The 20020-nt window shown below is 46.6% G+C and overlaps 1 protein-coding gene across 2 annotated transcripts in view; it reads right to left on the bottom strand.

Annotated features, from left to right (window-relative positions):
• The window catches only part of GLRA1 (glycine receptor alpha 1), a 212106-nt gene that overhangs the window by 106483 nt on the left and 85603 nt on the right, over window positions 1-20020 (bottom strand). For both annotated transcript variants that reach the window (XM_075344321.1, XM_075344322.1), the window contains exons 2-3: window positions 4859-4989; window positions 2945-3012 (exon numbers count right to left, since the gene is read on the bottom strand). In XM_075344321.1, the coding sequence (XP_075200436.1) occupies window positions 2945-3012; window positions 4859-4989 (199 nt within the window). The remainder of the gene's footprint in view (window positions 1-2944; window positions 3013-4858; window positions 4990-20020) is intronic.

The raw sequence follows: 20020 nt of genomic DNA, 5'->3' as shown, positions 1-20020 counted from the left end.
GGCAACAGAGGTTCATAGTGGGGAGGAGTGGTAGAGATCTGTGTGAGAGGGTTCCTGGTTCAAGGGCAGAGTAGTGGAGCCCTTGAAAGAGAAGACAAATTATATTGGGTGTGTGTGTTCAGTACAAGGGAACAAGACCAGGAAAGAAATATAAGTGGCAACAGAGGTTCATAGTGGGTAGGAGTAGTAGAGACCTGTGTGAAAGGGTTCCTGATGAGTCTGGTGTTAGCCAAACATAGGGGACCTTAGAGAGGAAAAGGATCTGCCCAGCTGTGGACACGTTAAGGAGGGTAGCGGCTCTAGGAGTGGCCCTTGTCAGGGATCACAGTCAGTAGTCTGGGTGCAGGGTTCACAGCTGAACACATGGATGTGTGTGGTCCTGTACCGGGAAGATGGAGGTTCACCTTAACTGTTCAGCCTCTATACTGTCCACAAGTAAAATGCCATCTCCTGTAACCATGATGAACGTGCCTCTGTATAATTCAATAATAACACCACACACACCCAGGACCTCCATCTTTCTGTAGCATCATGGGACGTAGAAAGCTGGGAGAAAGAAGACAGGATTGATTGGATGTAGAGCTTGTGTTGTCACATCAGGAACGCGAAACCTGGCACCACTGGAACCGCGCCGGACACAGAGGTGAGTATAGGTTTTTATATGTTACCTGATGGAAACATGTGGAATCAGAAAGGGTTGTCCTAATAGTGAACAACCCTTTAAGGTTTTTTGTAAAGCAGAGCAGAACAGATACTGTTATGATAACTTCAGTTGAAAATTCTTTATTTTTTTTAGAAACAGTGCCATTATTGATGGTAGGATGTGTCTGTTATTACAGATCCAATATGTTTTTATGACTAAGACTGAGTTGCAATCCTGACACAGGAAATAGAGAGGTGCACAGCCATGTCCTCCTCCTCAACACTGTCCTCTCCCCCTTCTACACACTGTCCTGTCCCTCTTCTACACACTGTCCTGTACTCCTTCTCCACACTGTCATGTCCTTCTCCACACTATCCTTCTCAACACTGTCCTGTCCTCCTCCTCCTCCACACTGTCCTGTTCTCCTCCTCCACACTGTCCTGTCCTCCTCCTCCACACTGTCCTGTCCTCCTCCCCCACACTGTCCTGTCATCTTCCACACTCTCCTGTCCTCCTCCACACTGACCTGTTTCCCTCTAACACAACGTCCTATACTCCTCCACACTGTTCTGTCCTCCACCTACACACTGTCCTAGCCTCCACCCACACTGTTCTGATCTCATTAACACTGACCTGCCTTTTTCTACACTGTCCTGTTTCCCTATTACACACTGTTCTGTCCTCCTCAAGACTGTCTTGTTCTCCTCCACACTGTCTTGCCCTCCTCTACACTGTCCTATTCCCCTCTTACACACTGTCCTGTCCTCCTCTACATTGTCCTGTCCTGCTCCAACTGTCCTGTTCTCCTCCACACTGATCTGTACTACTATTACACACTGTCCTGTCATCTTCCTCCACACTGTCCTGCCCTCATCCACATTCTCTTGTCATCCTCCTCACTGTCCTGTTCTCCTCCACACTGTCCTGTCCTATTCACTATCCTGTTCCCCTCGTACACACTGTCCTGTTCTGCTCCACACTGTCCTGTCCTCCACACTGTCCTGCCTTGCTCTACATTGTCCTACTGTCCTGTTCTCCTCTTACACACTAGCTTGTCCTGCTCAGCAATGTCATGTTTTTCTCCTCCACATTATCCTGTCCTCCATACTGTACTGTCATCCTCCACATTGTCTTGACCTCCTCCACACTGTTTGGTCCTCCTCTAAATTTCCCTGTCCTCCTCCACATTTTCCTGTCCTCCTCCACATTTTTCTGTCCTCCATACTGTCCTGTCATCTTCCACATTGTCTCGCCCTCCTCCACACTGTCCTGTTCTCCTCCACACTGACCTGTCTTCCTCCTCCACACTATCCTATCTTCCTCCGTACTGTCCTGTCATACTCTACATTGTCATGTCCATCTTCACAGTTTCCTGTTCTCCTCTACACTAAGCTTTTCTCCTTTTACATATTGTCCTGATCTCCTCCACACTGTCTTGAGTTTCTCCACAATGTCCTGTCCTCATCCACACTGACTTGTTCCTCTCTTCCACATTGTCCTGTTGTTCCCCACACTGTCCCGTTCTTACACTTTTCTATTCTCCTCCACACTGTCCTGTTCTCCTCCACACTGTCCTGCCACCCTCCTACACACGTCCTTGTCCTCCTACTCCACACTTCTATGTCCCCCTGCTCTATACCATCCTGTGTGCAGCACGAGCCTTCAATATGTCTGTAAGAGCCTATTAGAACAAAAACTCAAGCGGAGAACTGGGGACAGTGGAGAAGACTGCAAAGGCCAGGTTCACACTAGCTTATTTCACGGTCTACAGTATATAGGGACCACAATGATGGTCTGGTAGCAGATCTCCTGACCAGAACTTAAAGCCTCATAAGTGTCTATGAGGTTGTAAGTTTGCTTGGAAGACTCAAGGTCAAACTATATAAGGACCATGAAATGCGCTCATGTAAACCTGGCCCTAGGAGTCAGTTGAGTCCCTCGGTCAGGTGAGTAAATTGTGCTTTTTTATTTTAACTCCTTCTTGGCCATCCAAAAAATCCTGAAGAAAATATTTACTGGAGTTTTGCAAATTAAATCTTACTAAGAATACAACATTTTGGGTAAATGAATAAAAAAATCGTATTTGTTATGGATTGAAGCATTCATCTTTATATGGGGCTAAAAAACCCAAGTGTTGGTCCTGAGGGATCAATGCTTACATTTGAGATTTTATTTTTAAATATGTTTGAATCCCTATGTCATGCTCCTTCAGGCTTTAGACTAGGCATCAAACAGTGTATGAGTATGGTCCAAGGGGTTCATGCTGTTCCAAAACAATAGAGAAAATAAACCATGGCCTACCATAGTGGTTTCTGCAATGGAGCCAAAGCTGTTGATGAAGATGTTGCAGCTGACGTTTACTGGGGGACCTGTTTAAAAGCAGAGGATTAACCAAGAATAAAAGTAAATAATATTGAAAGAAGACTCATACATTAATGACTATCCTTAGGCCGGCTTTGCACACTACGACATCGCAGGTGCGATGTCGGTGGGGTCAAATTGAAAGTGACGCACATCCGGCATCACATGCGACATCGTAGTGTGTAAAGCCTAGATGATACGATTAGCGAGCGCAAAATCGTCGTAATCGTATCATCGGTGCAGCGTCGGCGTAATCCATAATTACGCTGACGCGACGGTCCGATGTTGTTCCTCGCTCCTGCGGCAGCACACATCGCTGTGTGTGAAGTCGCAGGAGCGAGGAACATTTCCTACTGGCGTCACCGCGGCTTCCGTAGGATATGCGGAAGGAAGGTAAGTGGGCGGGATGTTTACATCCTGCTCATCTCCGCCCCTCCACCGCTATTGGCCACCTGCCGTGTGACGTCGCTATGACGCCGCATGACCCGCCCCCTTAGGAAGGAGGCGGGTCGCCGGCCAGAGCGACGGTCGCAGGGCAGGTGAGTGCATGTGAAGCTGGCGTAGCGATAATTTTCGCTACGCCAGCTATCACACGATATCGTACCTGCGACGGGGGCGGGGACTATCGCGTGTGACATCGCAGCATCGGCTTGCGATGTCGCAACGTGCAAAGCCGGCCTTATTCTTCAGCTCTACGTATCTATGTGGGACTTCAGTAAATAGATTTCCCGGGATTTCCAAAAATAATGTCCTAAGAGCAGGAAATGTTATAAAATAAGTAACTATTTCTTACCCATTTAATCCATTGTTGACCTAGTGGAACCCCCTGGTGGTTTAGCAATGACCTTACTTTCAAAATTCACTTGAGCTCTTTGTTGGAGATTACGAAGGCACCAACTCTTCAGCTCTGGAAATGTGGGGATTAATGGGTGCGTAATAGTTTTCTCTCTATTGTAGAACATTTTCCTGCTCGTAGACAACTTTCTCAAAATACCTGACAACATCCTTTGAAGATCACCAGTGGATTGTGATCTACCACCCCAAAAATAATAGAATATCACTGAAGGAACTAAAGACCAAGAGAGAGGAACTCCACCTTGAAACCCTTGATGTTGACTAATCAGCTGTTTGAAATTACTCTTCTCTTGCACAGGGGACTTTGCTCTGTTTGTTCCCGCCAAAAAGTTACTTAGAGCTCCTTGGCTCCAATGCTAAACCTTCAACCACAAAAATAATAGAATATCACTGAAGGAACTGAAGACCAAGATATAGGATCTCCACCTTGAAACTCTTCATGTTGACTAATCAACTGTTTAACATTACTCTTCTCTTGCACAGGGGTATTTGCTCTTTGTTCCCACCAAAAAGCTACTTAGAGCTCCTGGGCTCCAATGCGAAACCTTCAACACCAAAAATAATAGAATATTAGTGAAGGAACTGAAGACCTGAAGACCAAGTTAGAGGAACTCCACCTTGAAACTCTTCATGCTGACTAATCAGCTGTCTGACATTACTCTTCTCTTGCACAGGGATCTTTGCTCTTTGTTCCCACCATAGAGCTACTTACAGCTCCTGGGCTCCAATGCAAAACCTTCAACCCCAAAAATAATAGAATATTACTGAAGGAACTGAAAACCAAGAGAGAGGAACTTCACCTTGAAACCCTTGACGTTGACTATTTAGCTGTTTAACATTACTCTTCCCTTGCACAGGGGTATTTGCTGTGTTCTTGCCAAAAAGCTACTTAGAGCTCCTGGGCTCCAATGCGAAATCTTCAACCCTGGGTCATTAATAACTGGTTTCTTCTTATATATCTGAGGAACACAATGCTAGGCCTACTCAGGCATAAGTTACCTTTGAAGTTGGGTCGAATTCTGGCATCATATCCTGAGATCTTCCCCATTAGCTTATCCAGGAAATCTGAGGGGGACATCATTTTGGGAGATGAGCGTGCAGATGCCCCAACTTCTTTGGAAGCCGCAAGACTGAAAGAGAAAGAAACAGTAAAATAAACATGTATATGATGGATTGATCCTCGATTAAAGCACCAGATGTATACATTATATAATGGACATTGACAAGGAACCCGTCTATGTGTTGGAAAAAGTAGCGCCAAAGCTTTCATACTTCAACATTCTGTGTTTTTTCTTGCGTTGACTCCACTATTGACCTGTGAGTTCTTCTCGACACCTCTAATTTCCTACTTCACTTTGTTGACAAGTCTATAGTGGAGATCTGATATGGATGTTCCCAACCACTAAATTAAAATAAGTTCTTGTTTTTGTTTTCTGTAATTTAATAGCATCAAATTTCCTTTTTCCGATGATAGGTCCTGTGTTTAGCAAATTATTGCTGGTCTTTTTTTCAGGAGGTTTTTACAAGCATCGCCGACTGTCATAGCGGCATCAGGGTCTGTGGAGACTACACATTTTAGCACTCTGCCTGCTAACTTCTCTGATGTCTGTGATCAGTGCAGGCAGACTTGGAAGTTGCCCCCCAGTCTTTCAGTTCATAGGCAGGCTAAGCAGAGTTAATCTCTGCTGGGCTGCTTGTTAGTCTCCTTTGATCAGATGCTGTTAGGGAGCCAATCACATTCACTCCCCTCCTATATATGCTGGCTGGACCTTTCTTTAATGCCAGCTATAGCTTCTCTATACTAGGCTGGTGATGTGTTGTGATATAAATTGACTTGTGGTTGTAGTACTTTATTGCTGTGTGTTTTTGTGGTGTTAACCCTTGTTTTCCTTTCGTTGCTAACTTCCTGCTCTTGCTTTTCTCTTTTGTTTCCTACTGTTTGTTTCTCTGAGTTTACAGTGTATCTCAGTTTTGATTTTCACTGTCTCTCTCAGGCTGCGTTCACACATCAGTTTTTTTTCCATCAGGCACAATTCGGAAAAAAACGGATAAAACGGATCCGGCGCCGGATCCGTTTTAACCCCATTGATTTGTATTAGCGCCGGATTGTGCCTGATGGCCTTGCGTTGCATCCAGCTTTTGACGGATCCGTCGTAATTACTTAATGCAGCGGCCGGATGGAACGTCTCATTGAACGTTTTTTGTCTCGGATCCGCGTGATTTACAATGGAAGCCTATAGACGCCGGATCCGACGCGATGTGGTAAAAAATGGATGCGGCCGCCGGATCCGTTTTTTTAAACTGAGCATGCTCCAATTCATTGTAAAAAACAGATCCAGCAAAAAAAATGGATGAAATGGATGCAAAAACGGATGCGCCAGATCTGTTTTTTGACGAATCCGGTATACTGGATCCGTAAAAAAAAAAAGGATCCGGCACATCCATTTTTGCATATTCTGCGCCAGATCCGTTGCATCAGGCACACGCCGCATTGTGCCTGATGCCAAAAAACTGATGTGTGAACATAGCCTAAGGCCTCTTTCATATGTCAGTGTTTTGCATCAGTGTTTCATCAGTATTTGAATGCCAAAACCAGGAGTGGAACTTACAGAGAAGAATAATTGAAAGACTGACACATGTTCTATGTTTTGGAGACACTCCTGGGTTTGGCATCCAAATACTGATGAAATACTGATGCAGAATACTGATGTGTGAAAGAGGCCTTAGGGGTACTTTGCACGCTGCGACATCGCAGGCCGATGCTGCGATGCCGAGCGCGATAGTCCCCGCCCCCGTCGCAGCAGCGATATCCTTGTGATAGCTGCCGTAGCGAACATTATCGCTACGGCAGCTTCACATGGACTCACCTGTCCTGCGACCGTCGCTCTGGCCGGCGACCCGCCTCCTTGTTAAGGGGGGCGGGTCGTGCGGCGTCACTGCGATGTCACACGGCAGGCAGCCAATAGGAGTGGAGGGGTGGAGATGAGCAGGATGTAAACATCCCGCCCACCTCCTTCCTTCCGCATACCCTACGGAAGCCGCAGTTACGCCGGTAGGAGATGTTCCTCGCTCCTGCGGCTTCACACACAGCGATGTGTGCTGCCACAGGAGCGAGGAACAACATCGGACTGTCGCGTCAGCGTAGTTATGGATTACGCCGACGCTGCACCGATGATACGATTACGACGCTTTTGCGCTCGTTAATCGTATCATCAAGCCTTTACACACTACGATGTCGCATGCGATGCCGGAAGTGCGTCATTTTCAATTTGACCCCACCGACATCGCACCTGCGATGTCGTAGTGTGCAAAGCCCGCCTTAATCTGTGTTGCCATCACACTCCAGATTAGTTCTGGTCAGGAGAACAGTAAAGCACAGGACTCCGGCGTCTCCATCATTAGAGGTAATCTGAGGGTTAGCGATAGCCTAGGGTCCCCTAGCGTGAGGGAAAGTATAGGAGCCCCTTGTTCTTCACTATCCTGCAGTCACAATATGACAATCTTCTAACACATATGATTATCCAGACCTGGAAATCGTTTAAGGGTATGTGCTTAGTTTTTGCTCAGATTTTGGAGCAGAAATTGAAAAGAAATCCATCAAACAATATTCCAAACTCCCTAATATTTGACGTTTCAACACAGTTATTGCTCCAAAAACTCAAAAAAAGAAACATACCACAAGAGTGGCAGGTATTTTTGACAATTTTTTTTCTCTTTTAAGGCTAAGTTTATATTTTCATCAGGTTTCTGTGCTTCTTTGATGTAAAAAATAGCATAGAAAACTGTAGTATCTTATCTAATAAAGTCCGAAATCTGATAGATCCATCATCATTTGATAGGATCTATCAGGATCTGATACAAAATAGTTCAACATGGACCATCATAGCAAGATGCCGGTGGAAGCAGAGCATGATGCATAAATGTAAATGGCTGTTCACTACGGATTGACACGTTACTTTGCTTCCAGTGCAGACACTAAAGCAGGCGTTCAGGGACGGGCCGAGATCTCAGCGGCGGGCATCTGTTGCTGATGAGACATCTGGTCATACATAGATAGTTTTGGAGATTCATTTGTTAGGTTGTTTGGAAGTTCATAAGCTAATGAGCATAAACTACGGTATTAATTTCCATTGCATACGCCATTATTGGAGGAAAATAGAGTTACATTGAAATCATCGATACAGATTCTTATTCTGTACCACGCGTAAGAACAAACCGAAAAATATGTAAAAACATCAACAAAGTCATAAAAACATAAGAAAGATGCCAGGATACACAATTGATGACTCTACGGTTAACCATCCAGAAGTGGGTCAAGCCAACAAAATCCTGTATTTCATTATTTCAAAATTTTCGGGAATCATTTTTCTCCAAATTACAATATGTATCCTCCACCATTGTCAATGTCTATTCATTCAAGAGGTAAAATGCCAAAGATCATAGAAAAAGAGAGAGAGAATGTGAGAGAGGTGTCATGCTCGCTACCGGAGGATGGTACTGCGGCGAGCTGAAGTAGACCCACTGGACCAAAGTGAGACCTCGAACCTACCGCTTTGCGAGATAAAGGCTGGGACTGTGGCAGCTGACCCTGAGGACAGGGTCGGACACAGGAGCAGACAGGACAAAGTCTCAAGTGCGGACAGGGACCACCAGGATGGCTCAAGGCAGGTAGCACAGGCAGGACGGACAGGTAAAGTCACTAACAAGGCAGATGGCATGGCCATGGCAGGACGAGCAAGCAGAGTCTCTGGTACCAACAGGGCAGGCAGAGTCTAGGAACAGGCAGGATGGGTCTGGAACCAGGTGCCAACAGGCAGGACAGGCTGGTAGCCAGGTATGGGCAGGACAGGCCGGAACCAGGTGCCAAAGGGCAGGACAAGCTGGGAGCCAGGTACGGGCAGGACAGGCTGGACCTCGGTGCCAACAGGCAGGGCAGGCTGAGACCAGGTACAGGACAAGAATAGGACTGGATACAGGACAGGTCAGGAGAAGACCAGACAGGACAGGCAGGAACGGGAAAGGACCAGATGGGACAAGTGACCTGACAACTGACTAGACAGAATAAACTGACTAACAGGATCTATGGTGTTGAACAGATAACTCCCACAGTGTGAGTTTGCCCTAAATATCCAGTGCATCTGAGTGATAGGCTGAGAGACATTTCCTGGGAGTGGCGCGGTGGCCCGTTAAGGGAGGGGTACTCCAGCTCTATCCCCAGGCCAACACCACTGCCTCCTGCTTCACTAAAAGCCTCTATGGTGTCTGAATTCAGGCAAAGGAACCATCAGTGAAGAAGGAAGAGGTGGAGACGCTGGGCAGGAAATAGAGCTGGAGTGACAGAGGATTCAAATCTATATTTCTTGGCATCTCAGTTCAAATATCTCAATAACGGAGGAACAAACTGACCATGTACTGGTATTTTTGGAATGGTCTTTGAAAGAATACAAAACATTGACAAAATATATAAATAGTATTATGATTCATGCTAGTCTCAGCAACTGCTGAGCCTTTGCTTTTTTCCTATTCCAGTGTTTCTGGTAATGGGAGTGATTAGTCTCTTTCTACCTCGTTCCAGAGGACAGGCCGCTATATCCTGGCGCTGCTCCTCCGGAACATCCCCAGTAATAGTTCTACTCTGGAGACGTGAGGCTGGCTCCTGAGTGTTCCCTAATCTATCCCATCATCCAGCTACCTTCCTGACCTGTAACCTTCCTGTCCTGCATGTCTTCCTTTGACCCCCCCTTGACTTCCCGGTTCCGTCCCGTGTCACTCCTGTCTTGTATCTCTCCCTGACTGTTTGTTCACCTACCCTCTCCTGACCTCCCTGCCCCATCACTTTGTGTTTCTTAGATCTCCCGCTTCTGACCTTGCTTTGTTTGTATCTGTCTGCGGCTCTGCTTTTCTCTCCTGACTTCGGCGTTACTTCCTGGTTCCGACCTTCGGCTTGTATCTGACTACATTTAGCTTTTCCCTCTGGTTTACTATTGACTGCCTGGTTTGACTCGGCTTGCTGACTTCTCTATTGTCTTTCGCCCTCTAGTGGATATTCTGCTTACTGCACCTTGTGTCAGTTTCTTCACTAGAGGGTGACAAATAGTTTACAGGGTGAAATTCTTCTCACAGATTCCTTTAAATTACTTAAATTTTCCAAAATCGCCAAACGATTAACGCCATTCTTCTGGCTTTTTTCGTTTGGAAGATGCTCTGTACTCAACTGGAAAACTCAAAAGATGCCTGAAGAGGAGTAGACGTCTTTTGGATCCTTTTGCAATAATTTTTGCTGAAAAAAACACTAGAGGTTTCTTCATTATTCAATGGAGTAAAAAAAAAAATAAAAAAAAAAAGACTAGAAAATTAATGTTAAAAAAAGTCACAAAAAACATGGGAAAACCTCTATAAAACTACCATTGGCCAAAACTATCAAAACAACACTCAGGTAGTGACTGGAAAAACGGCACAAAAATCGTTTCAGGAAAATAATGCCTTCTGCTTGAAAAAAAAGACATTGTGTGCACATAACCTAAGACAAGTACTTATGGAATAAAATATATAGTGTATGTTTTTGTTTCTAGGTTTTCTGAGGGTCATAAAGTTAATAATTTTAGTGCTTGTAATGAGACCTTGGTTGTTCTTTCTTTTGCTGTCATTTTTGGGTACATATACACAGTACAGACCAAAAGTTTGGACACACCTTCTCATCTCTAGAACAACTGTTAAGAGGAGACTTTGTGCAGCAGGCCTTCATGGTAAAATAGCTGCTAGGAAACCACTGCTAAGGACGGGCAACAAGCAGAAGAGACCTGTTTGGGCTAAAGAACACAAGGAATGGACATTAGACCAGTGGAAATCTGTGCTTTGGTCTGATGAGTCAAAATTTGAGATCTTTGGATCCAACCACTGTGTCTATGTAGAAAAGGTGAACGGATGGACTCTACATGGCTGGAAGCATGGAGGAGGAGGTGTGATGGTGTAGGGGTGCTTTGCTGGTGACACTGTTCGGAATTTATTCAAAATTGAAGGCATACTGAACCAGCATGGCTACCACAGCATCTTGCAGCGGTGTGCTATTCCATCCGGTTTGCGTTTAGTTGGACCATCATTTATTTTTCAACAGGACAATGACCCCAAACACACCTACAGGCTGTGTAAGGGCTCTTTGACTAAGAAGGAGAGTGATGGGGTGCTACGCCAGATGACCTGGCCTCCACAGTCACCAGACCTGAACCCAATCGAGATGGTTTGGGGGTGAGCTGGACCGCAGAGTGAAGGCAAAAGGGCCAACAAGTGCTAAGCATCTCTGGGAACTCCTTCAAGACTGTTGGAAAACCATTTCCGGCAACTACCTCATCAAGACAATGCCAATAGTGTGCAAAGTAGTAATCAAAGCAAAAGGTGGCTACTTTGAAGAAACTAGAATGTATGACATATTTTCAGTTGTTTCACACTTTTTTTAAGTATTTCATTCCACATGTGATAATTCATAGTTTTGATAACTTCAATGTGAATCTACAATTTTCAGAGTCCTGAAAATAAAGAAAACTCTTTGAATGAGAAGGTGTGTCCAAACTTTTGGTCTGTACTGTACATAAAAGAGATCATAGACATGGGTATAGATCGTGTCACCGGGAATCACCAAGTCCTAAAACACGTCATCTCTTATTCTTCCTAGGAGGACACAAGGTTAAAAAACAGATCCTTTGAGGTTTCTCTGATCTCCGTCACCGTTCCTGCTCCTCATGCCGCGGCACAGTGGCAGTCCCATCCTTACAGTATGACGCAGGCCCTCTGAAAGCTAAACACAGAGGATGCTGGATGGAAGGAGACTAGAAGAAATATATTATGAATACCTTGTTAAAACAGAAAATATTTTCAAAAGGGATCAGAATAAAAAATTAATAATGTCTCACACAGATCTACTAAAAATCAATATTTGCATAAGGAAGTGAAAAGGAAGGAGAATAATTCTGAATCTTACATAAAAATATTATATATATATACATATACACAGTACAGACCAAAAGTTTGGACACACCTTCTCATCTCTAGAACAACTGTTAAGAGGAGACTTTGTGCAGCAGGCCTTCAAGGTAAAATAGCTGCTAGGAAACCACTGCTAAGGACGGGCAACAAGCAGAAGAGACTTGTTTGGGCTAAAGAACACAAGGAATGGACATTAGACCAGTGGAAATCTGTACTTTGGTCTGATGAATCCAAATTTGAGATCTTTGGATCCAACCACCGTGTCTTTGTAGAAAAGGTGAACGGATGGACTCTATATGCCTGGTTCCCACCGTGAAGCATGGAGGAGGAGGTGTGATGGTGTGGGGGTGCTTTGCTGGTGACACTGTTGGGGATATATTCAAAATTGAAGGCATACAGAACCAGCATGGCTACCACAGTATCTTGCAGCGGCGTGCTATTCCATCCGGTTTGCGTTTAGTTGGACCATCATTTATTTTTCAACAGGACAATGACCCCAAACACACCTCCAGGCTGTGTAAGGGCTATTTGACTAAGGAAAGTAATGGGGTGCTACGCCAGATGACCTGGTCTCCACAGTCACCAGACCTGAACCCAATCGAGAGGGTTTGGGGTGAGCTGGACCGCAGAGTGAAGGCAAAAGGGCCAACAAGTGCTAAGCATCTCTGGGAACTCCTTCAAGACTGTTGGAAGACCATTTCTGGTGACTACCTCTTGAATCTCTTCTAGAGAATGCCAAGAGTGTGCAAAGCAGTAATGAAAGCAAAAGGTGGCTACTTTGAAGAACCTAGAATATAAGACATATTTTCAGTTGTTTCACACTTTTTTAAATATTTCATTCCACATGTTTTCATTCATAGTTTTGATGTATGTATATATATATATGAGACAAGCAAATGGATCCAGCAAATACAAAGTAACTCTAAGTGGCAGTAATAAGATTTTTTTCCAACTTTATTGTGCACTAGTTAAAAATTCCAGCGCTCTTGACAGAAAGTTATAATGCAAGGTACAAGCAGTAGTGGACTACGCGTTTCGGCGGTAGTAACCGCCTTCTTCCCAAACCAAAACTGGTATACTAGTATGAAAAGGGCTTCTATATAGTTAGCCCAGCCCACAACAACACAAGGGAGCCGTGAGCCGCAGCAGGTGTATATAATAATTATTAACGCCCATACTAGACCAGTACCAGTAATGCGGATACTAACATGTATAAAATGTAACCTGTTAAGAATATCACATATACACATATCACTTTCTGGAATCAATTAAAAACATGATAATACATATACAAAAGATACATAAAAGTGATAAACATATAAACTACTGAAAAAAACCCTGCAGCAATCAAAAATTATATAATACAAAAATACACATGATAGACCATATGAAAGGACCATATAATTAAATTTTAAGTGAGGAGGATTCACCAATATATAGAAAGAAAATGGATGGTAGCTTTAACAATGAAAGATCTTCATATATTAATATATTAATTCCAATAAATATATAACAATAGTATTGTGATTTCTTTGGTTTAATTATTCTATGTGAACCTACCACGTATTCAGATACTAATATTGGATGGCAAGATCCATTCTATTATTAAAACCAGATGGAATTCTAGTTTTCAAAAAACCCATCCATTTACTCTCTCTTGCCAGAATCTTCTTTCCGTGTTTCCCTGAAAGTAAGACAGTGTCTTACATTCTTTTTACCCCCAAAAGTCCCACTATGTCTTACTTTCAGGGTATGTCTTATATTGGAAAAAAATCCCACAGCAATCGCAGCAAGTCTCCATGCAATGTACCGTATGGAGACTTGCAGCGATTGCTGCACATGAGGGCACTGAAGCTGCGTGTTTTTGTATGTTGTCCGTGGTCCTGATGGACCACAGACAACATTACTGCAACATTTCTCGGTGGCCGAGCGTTCGGCTGAGCGCCCGACCGCCGGCATGTGACAGCTCTCAGCTGAGCGCTCGGCCGCCGGCATGTCAGGGCGCTCAACTGGGCGCTCGGCCGCCGGCATGTCAGGGCACTCAGCTGAGCGCTCGGCCGCCGGCGTGTCAGGGCGCTCGGCTGGGCGCCCGACCGCCGGCATGTGACGGCTCTCAGCTGGGCGCTTGGCCGCCGGCATGTCAGGGCACTCAGCTGAGCGCTCGGCCGCCGGCGTGTCAGGGCGCTCGGCTGGGCGCCCGACCGCCGGCATGTGACAGCTCTCAGCTGGGCGCTCGGCCGCCGGCATGTCAGGGCACTCAGCTGAGTGCTCGGCCACCGGCGTGTCAGGGAGCTCGGCTGGACGCCCGACCGCCGGCATGTGACGGCTCTCAGCTGGGCGCTCGGCCGCCGGCATGTCAGGGCACTCAGCTGGGCGCTCGGCCACCGGCATGTCAGGGCGCTCAGCTGAGCGCTAGGCCGCCGGCATGTCAGGGCGCTCAGCTGGGCGCTCGGCCGGTACTGTAAAGAAGAAAAAAAAAATAAATAAATAAATAACGCTTTCCGTTTACTATGTCTTACTTTCGGGGTACGTCTTACATTAGCCGACCACTCCAAAACCCGCACTACGTTTTACTATCGGGGGTGTCTTACTATCGGGGAAACACGGTATGTAGGTCCCCACTTCTCTCCGGTTTAAAAACTTGTTCTATACCAAGAACAGAAAAACCCTTCGGATCTCCTCCATGCACTTTGAAAAAATGACGAGAAACAACTGAGGTCCCTACTACAGGTAAATTAACGGCATCAGATAAATGTTTGCGGATCCTCATTTTAAGGGGTACTTTGCACGCTGCGACATCGCTAGCCGATGATAGCGATGCCGAGCGTGATAGTACTCTCCCCCGTTGCACATGTGATATGTAGTGTGAGCTGCTGTAGCGAAAATTATCGCTACGGCAGCGTCACGCGCACATACTTGCTCGGCGACGTCACTGTGACCGCCGAAAAATCCCTCCTTCAAGTTCAGCGTCACAGCGACGTCACCGCAACGTCACTAATCGGGCGGCCAAAAGAAGCGGAGGGGCGGAGATGAGCGGAACGTAAACATCCCGCCCACCTCCTTCCTTCCACATTGCCGGTGGATGGCGGGCGCAGGTAAGGAGATGATTGTCGGTCCTGCGGCTTCACACACAGCGATGTGTGGAGCTGCAGGAATGACAAACAACATCGTACCTGCGGACGCACCGACATAAAAATGAACGACGTGACACAGATCACCAATTTTGGACTGTTTCACGCTCGTTCATCTTCTCTCCTAGGCTTTACACGTTGCGACGTCGTTACCGGCACCGGATGTGTGTCACTTTCGATTTGACCCTGACGATATCGCAGTAGCGATGTCACGACGTGCAAAGTACCCCTAAGAGAATTTATCGTACAACCAACATACTGTTTCTCGCATAATTCACAATTAATTAAATAGATGGCATTCACAGTATTGCAGTTAATATATGTAGTAATATCAAATTGTTTTTTCTTATGCAAGGAGGTGAAGGTTTTTGTCTTCTTGGCATATTTGCAACATTTACAAATATTGACTCCACAACCATAAAAGCCTGTTGTAAATGTTGCAAGTTAACAAGCTAGTGAGCATGGTAGATGGGACACCTCCTATTCTCACCTGCAGCTGTACTTACTCTTCTCACCAGTCCCTATACAGTCTCCGCAACTGTCGCCAAGCAGGAATCTGGGACCCTAAGACAACCCTATAGATGCCCTGGCTAGTGAGGGGCAGGTGAGGTTCACGAGACCCACCACTGCACTAACAAGACACCAGGTAAGGTAATACAAACAAGGTGGAATAGCAACAAAAAAGGATAAAGCCTGAGTACAGGAAAACTCCACAGCAGAACCTTCCTCCAAGGCGGCCAGAGAACAATACGCTTGAATCTTTAGCAAGGATTGCTGGGAAACACCTCTACTTGAACCTGAAGGGGCGTGGTTACAAAGCAGCTGCAGCTAAAACACTCAGCTAGGCACTGCTGGAAAAGCTGCAAGCAGCAAAACTAATATTGACCATTTCAGTACCAAGAGAAACAAAACAACATTTAAATGTAGCGAGCCAGATGGAGATGAGAAGCTCCAGTCCTATAACTGTCATTAGTCTCCAAAAACAGGGAGGCGACCATGACAGGGCTTCAGTTAAATTTGTGCACTTGCACCAGACTGCATTGCAAAATGCTGAATCCTGACAGTACGCAATGTGCACATTGTCAGGATTTCACTCTGTTGCTCGCTCAAGTAATCATCAAATAATGACAAGTATATAATTTACATTGTGGTAACTTGTTGACTAGCAACTTTTCATGCTTCATTCAATGTTCTTATAAGAGCTTGGATAACAAGTTAGTTGGCCCGTGACCACATTGATGAAAAACCCATACTGGTGATTACATGATGACAACAGCATCATGCAAAAGAGTGGACTCCTGACAGTGTGCACACAGTGTACCCATTTGCAGTCAGCTGTTTGGTTTTTTTTTTCACTCATCATCCAAGTCCAAGGTATTAATTGGATAGATGAGAAGCCTTTGGGTTCGGTCTATGTGGAAATGTTTATCCTTTTGGAAATTGCAAGCTGGCCAATTTGCATACGTTTTTCCCCAAGAAGCATTACCTGACCTTCCAGACATCTTATACAGCTGGCAGAGAAACATTACTAGAAAAGTATAAAACTGTGCTTCCATCTGGTGTTTATTAATGATACCCACTGGGGCAAGAAGACTCTGTGTTTGTTTACCCCAATCTCCATCTGTGATCATTGGGTTCATCCCTATTGACTAAAGGCCGCTTTACACGCTGCGACATTGCTCAAGCGATCTCGTTGGGGTCACGGAATTTGTGACGCACATCCGGTCGTTTTAGCGATGCCGTTGCGTGTGACACCTATGAGCGATTTTGCATCGTCGCAAAACGTGCAAAATCGCTCATTGGTGACATGGGGGTCCATTCTCAAATATCGTTACTGCAGCAGTAACAAAGTTGTTTCTCGATCCTGCGGCAGCACACATTGCTTCGTGTGACACCGCAGGAACGAGGAACCTCTCCTTACCTGCCTCCCGCCTCAATGCGTAAAGAAGGAGGTGGGCGGGATGTTCGTCCCGCTCATCTCCGCCCCTCCGCTTCTATTGGGCGGCGGTTCAGTGACGCTGCTGTGACGTTGCAGTGACGCTGAATGAACCGCCCCCTTAGAAAGGAGGCGGTTTGCCGGTCACAGCAACGTCGCAGGGCAGGTAAGTAGCGTGACGAGCCCGTGCGATGTTGTACCCCATGGGCAGCGATTTGCCTGTGCTGCACAACCGATGGGGGCGGGTACCCACGCTAGCGATATCGGTCATGATATCACAGCGTGTAAAGCGGCCTTAAGGCTGAATTTTTGACTGGGGGGGGACTTGTTCAATTATTAGAATGAGGGAATCAGGTAACCTAGGTTTGGGCTCCGAGGGTTAGCCGTATGGTTTGTCTTGTATGAAATTACTAAATGAGAAAATATTGGATCACGGATTAAAATGTAATTCTCCACTACACCAATGATGGACACATTTCTATAACATCTAACTTATTTTAAGTGTATTTAGTCTGTTTTCATTTTTAGGGTACAACTTATTAGGGTTGACAACAGTTTGGTACACCGAAGACCTTTTAAATTGGAATATGAAGTGGTTGACATATCATAGAGGTGGCCCCGATTATTGCAATGAAGCTTGAGATAGAGAAGGTCCTCCGTTCACGTTGACTTCATGTTCTTCTCCTTTTTTATGCATTCTGTAGCCCCTCTGTACAGGTATCCCACTGATTTGAGATAGCATTGGATCCTTAAAGGTAGCGTTCAGCAAAGAAGATTTGGAGGACCTAAGTCCAAAGGTCAAAGGACCAGAGCCCTGTCAACTTTCTACTACTAATGCCTTGGATTTGATCTGGCAACCACATGTGCTGTAGTTCATTTCCTGCTCTACTGTAAGGTTCTCTTGCTGTCCTTGTTCTGAGCACTTTGTTTGTGTGTTCATTGCCTTTCTGCAACAAGTGTTTCCAATTCTGTAATTCAGTCTGCCTTATCACCAGGCAGGTGTAACTATTTGCAGCCTTCTTGGGCTTTCATTTCCCGCTAGTGATATTTTTGAAATGGAAACTGCTTGGAACTACAGCCTGTCTGCCTGGCAGATTGTTACTCTTGGTTTACCTTATTTTTACTCTGCACCTTCCCCAGAATTCTTAAAGAAATATGTTGCGGGCGGGGGTCAGACCATAACTAAGGGGCTGCTCGGGGATGCTCGGATCCGGGGCTTTACTGCGGCTCGAGTGGGAACCGGACCTGGGCTCGAGCAGCGGTCCGCCGCCCACAAGTGAAAAGGGGATATTTACAGGGGAGATTGTCTGTGATACCACCCATGGGTTGCGGTGAGGGATGATGGTGGCACCGCCACTGCCTTGTATGTGGGTGCCCGGGGCTGAAGGAGCGGGGCAGCAAGGTGGAATCCCCTCCACGGGTAGGGAAGGTGTAGTCCCGGGGCCAGAGTATTGTGAGGGGTTGCAGGAAGCAGTCTCTAGGAGGCAGGGAATCAGCAACTTACAGTTGGTAGTCGTGGTGCTGGATGAGGCTGCACTGATGTGTGGAGTCAGTAAACACACAGTCTGTTTTGTCAACCAACTTGCCAAATGGCCGGTCACCTTTGGCAGGTGTCTTCAGGTCCCACACACAGATGTACAGCCAGAGCCCTTCCTTTCACTCTCTCTGTCTGTCTCCCTCGTGTCTGGACTAGTCCGCTTGAACGGCTTCCGGACTGGGTCCCTCTCCCGGCACCGGCGGGCTACAACCCTGTCCTGGTCACCTCAGGTTCCCCGCTGCCGAATCTCCGTTGCCTGTGGCCCTCACTGCCACCTAGTCCGGTAGTTCAGGGCTCCAACCCCGGCTACCACTTTCTCCGGGGAGCTGCAAACTTCCCCTGTCAGCACTTCACTGACCAAAGCACAACTGAAACCTGACTCCTCTCTCTCCTTCCTTAGCTCCTCTTGCCCCTTTCCTTTTTTCCTGGGGAGTGGGTGAGTAGGGCCTGATTGGCTGATGTACATCTGTGTGGGGATTGTGTAGCTGCCAAGGAGAATTAACTCTTTCTGTGACTACCTGGTTTTGCCAGGGTGTTATATTCCCCCTTGGTTGAATACAGCCCGTCCGCGGGCTGTCCGGCCACTGACGTTTATTTTAACGGGAAAAGAAAAAGTTAACATATTCCAACCATACATCTTCCCACATCGGGAGGTACGTTTGCTTAACCTTTAACTGTCCTGCCACCACCCACCTGCGGTGCAGATGGCCTCCTCTGGGAACATGAGGACGTTCAACAGGGGCGACAGTCCATAAAACAGTCATTCTTTAAACTTGCGGGTAGCCGTCCATGTTCCGCTACCACTGCTGCTGTTGCCGCCGCTCCCAGTACGGGACACGGGTTCCGTGCTCTGCCTCCTGCTCAGGAGCCAGGCCCACTCGGATGCCCTCGGTGCCGGCTTCAACTGGCCTCGCTAACTGCCGAGAGCCCCAACGCTCAGTGGCCTGCTCCTCCTCTCAGCAGGTGCACTTCCGCTCTTCCACAGCCGGGACGGGGCATTTGGGAGCGACTGGCGCTGCAGCTGGGGAGATTTCAGGATGGGTGTTGCCGTCGTTGCGGCCGGACGGACTGCCGGGGCCGACGTCATCTTCATTGCGGCCGGGCGGACTGCCGGGGCCGGATGGGATGTCGTCGGGGTTGCAGCCTGCTGTGACATTTTTCCGCTCTTGTGTCCAGGACCAGAATTTTGCAGAGTCCTGGCGTCCCTGCACTTTACAGTTCTAGTTACATAATGCAGCTTCTCCGCCCACTCCCCCTTGGTCTTTTGCGAGCACTCCTTTCGCTCCACTCTTTAGTTTTGATTTTGGCCTCAGGGTCCTCCTTCTGGCCGTGTTCCCAGGGGGCGGGGCTTCAACTACGCACCGGTTCCAGGGAGGAAGAAGATGGTGCCGTTGTTTTGGCACCAAAAATGGCGGGCAAGATGGTGGCAGGTCAAAATTTTCAAACAGTTCACAGATTACAAGGCGCACGTCATCCAGGTCACGGATGGGGTAAGAATCCTGTTCATGATGCCAAAATATTGCGGGCGAGGGCCAGACCGTAGCTAAGGGGCTGCTCGGAGATGCTCGGATCCGGGG

Source organism: Anomaloglossus baeobatrachus, chromosome 4 (genome assembly GCF_048569485.1).
Source record: "Anomaloglossus baeobatrachus isolate aAnoBae1 chromosome 4, aAnoBae1.hap1, whole genome shotgun sequence".
Lineage (NCBI taxonomy): Eukaryota > Metazoa > Chordata > Amphibia > Anura > Aromobatidae > Anomaloglossus > Anomaloglossus baeobatrachus.
The sequence above is the reverse complement of the archived record's forward strand: the minus strand, read 5'-3'. Positions and strand labels throughout refer to the sequence as shown.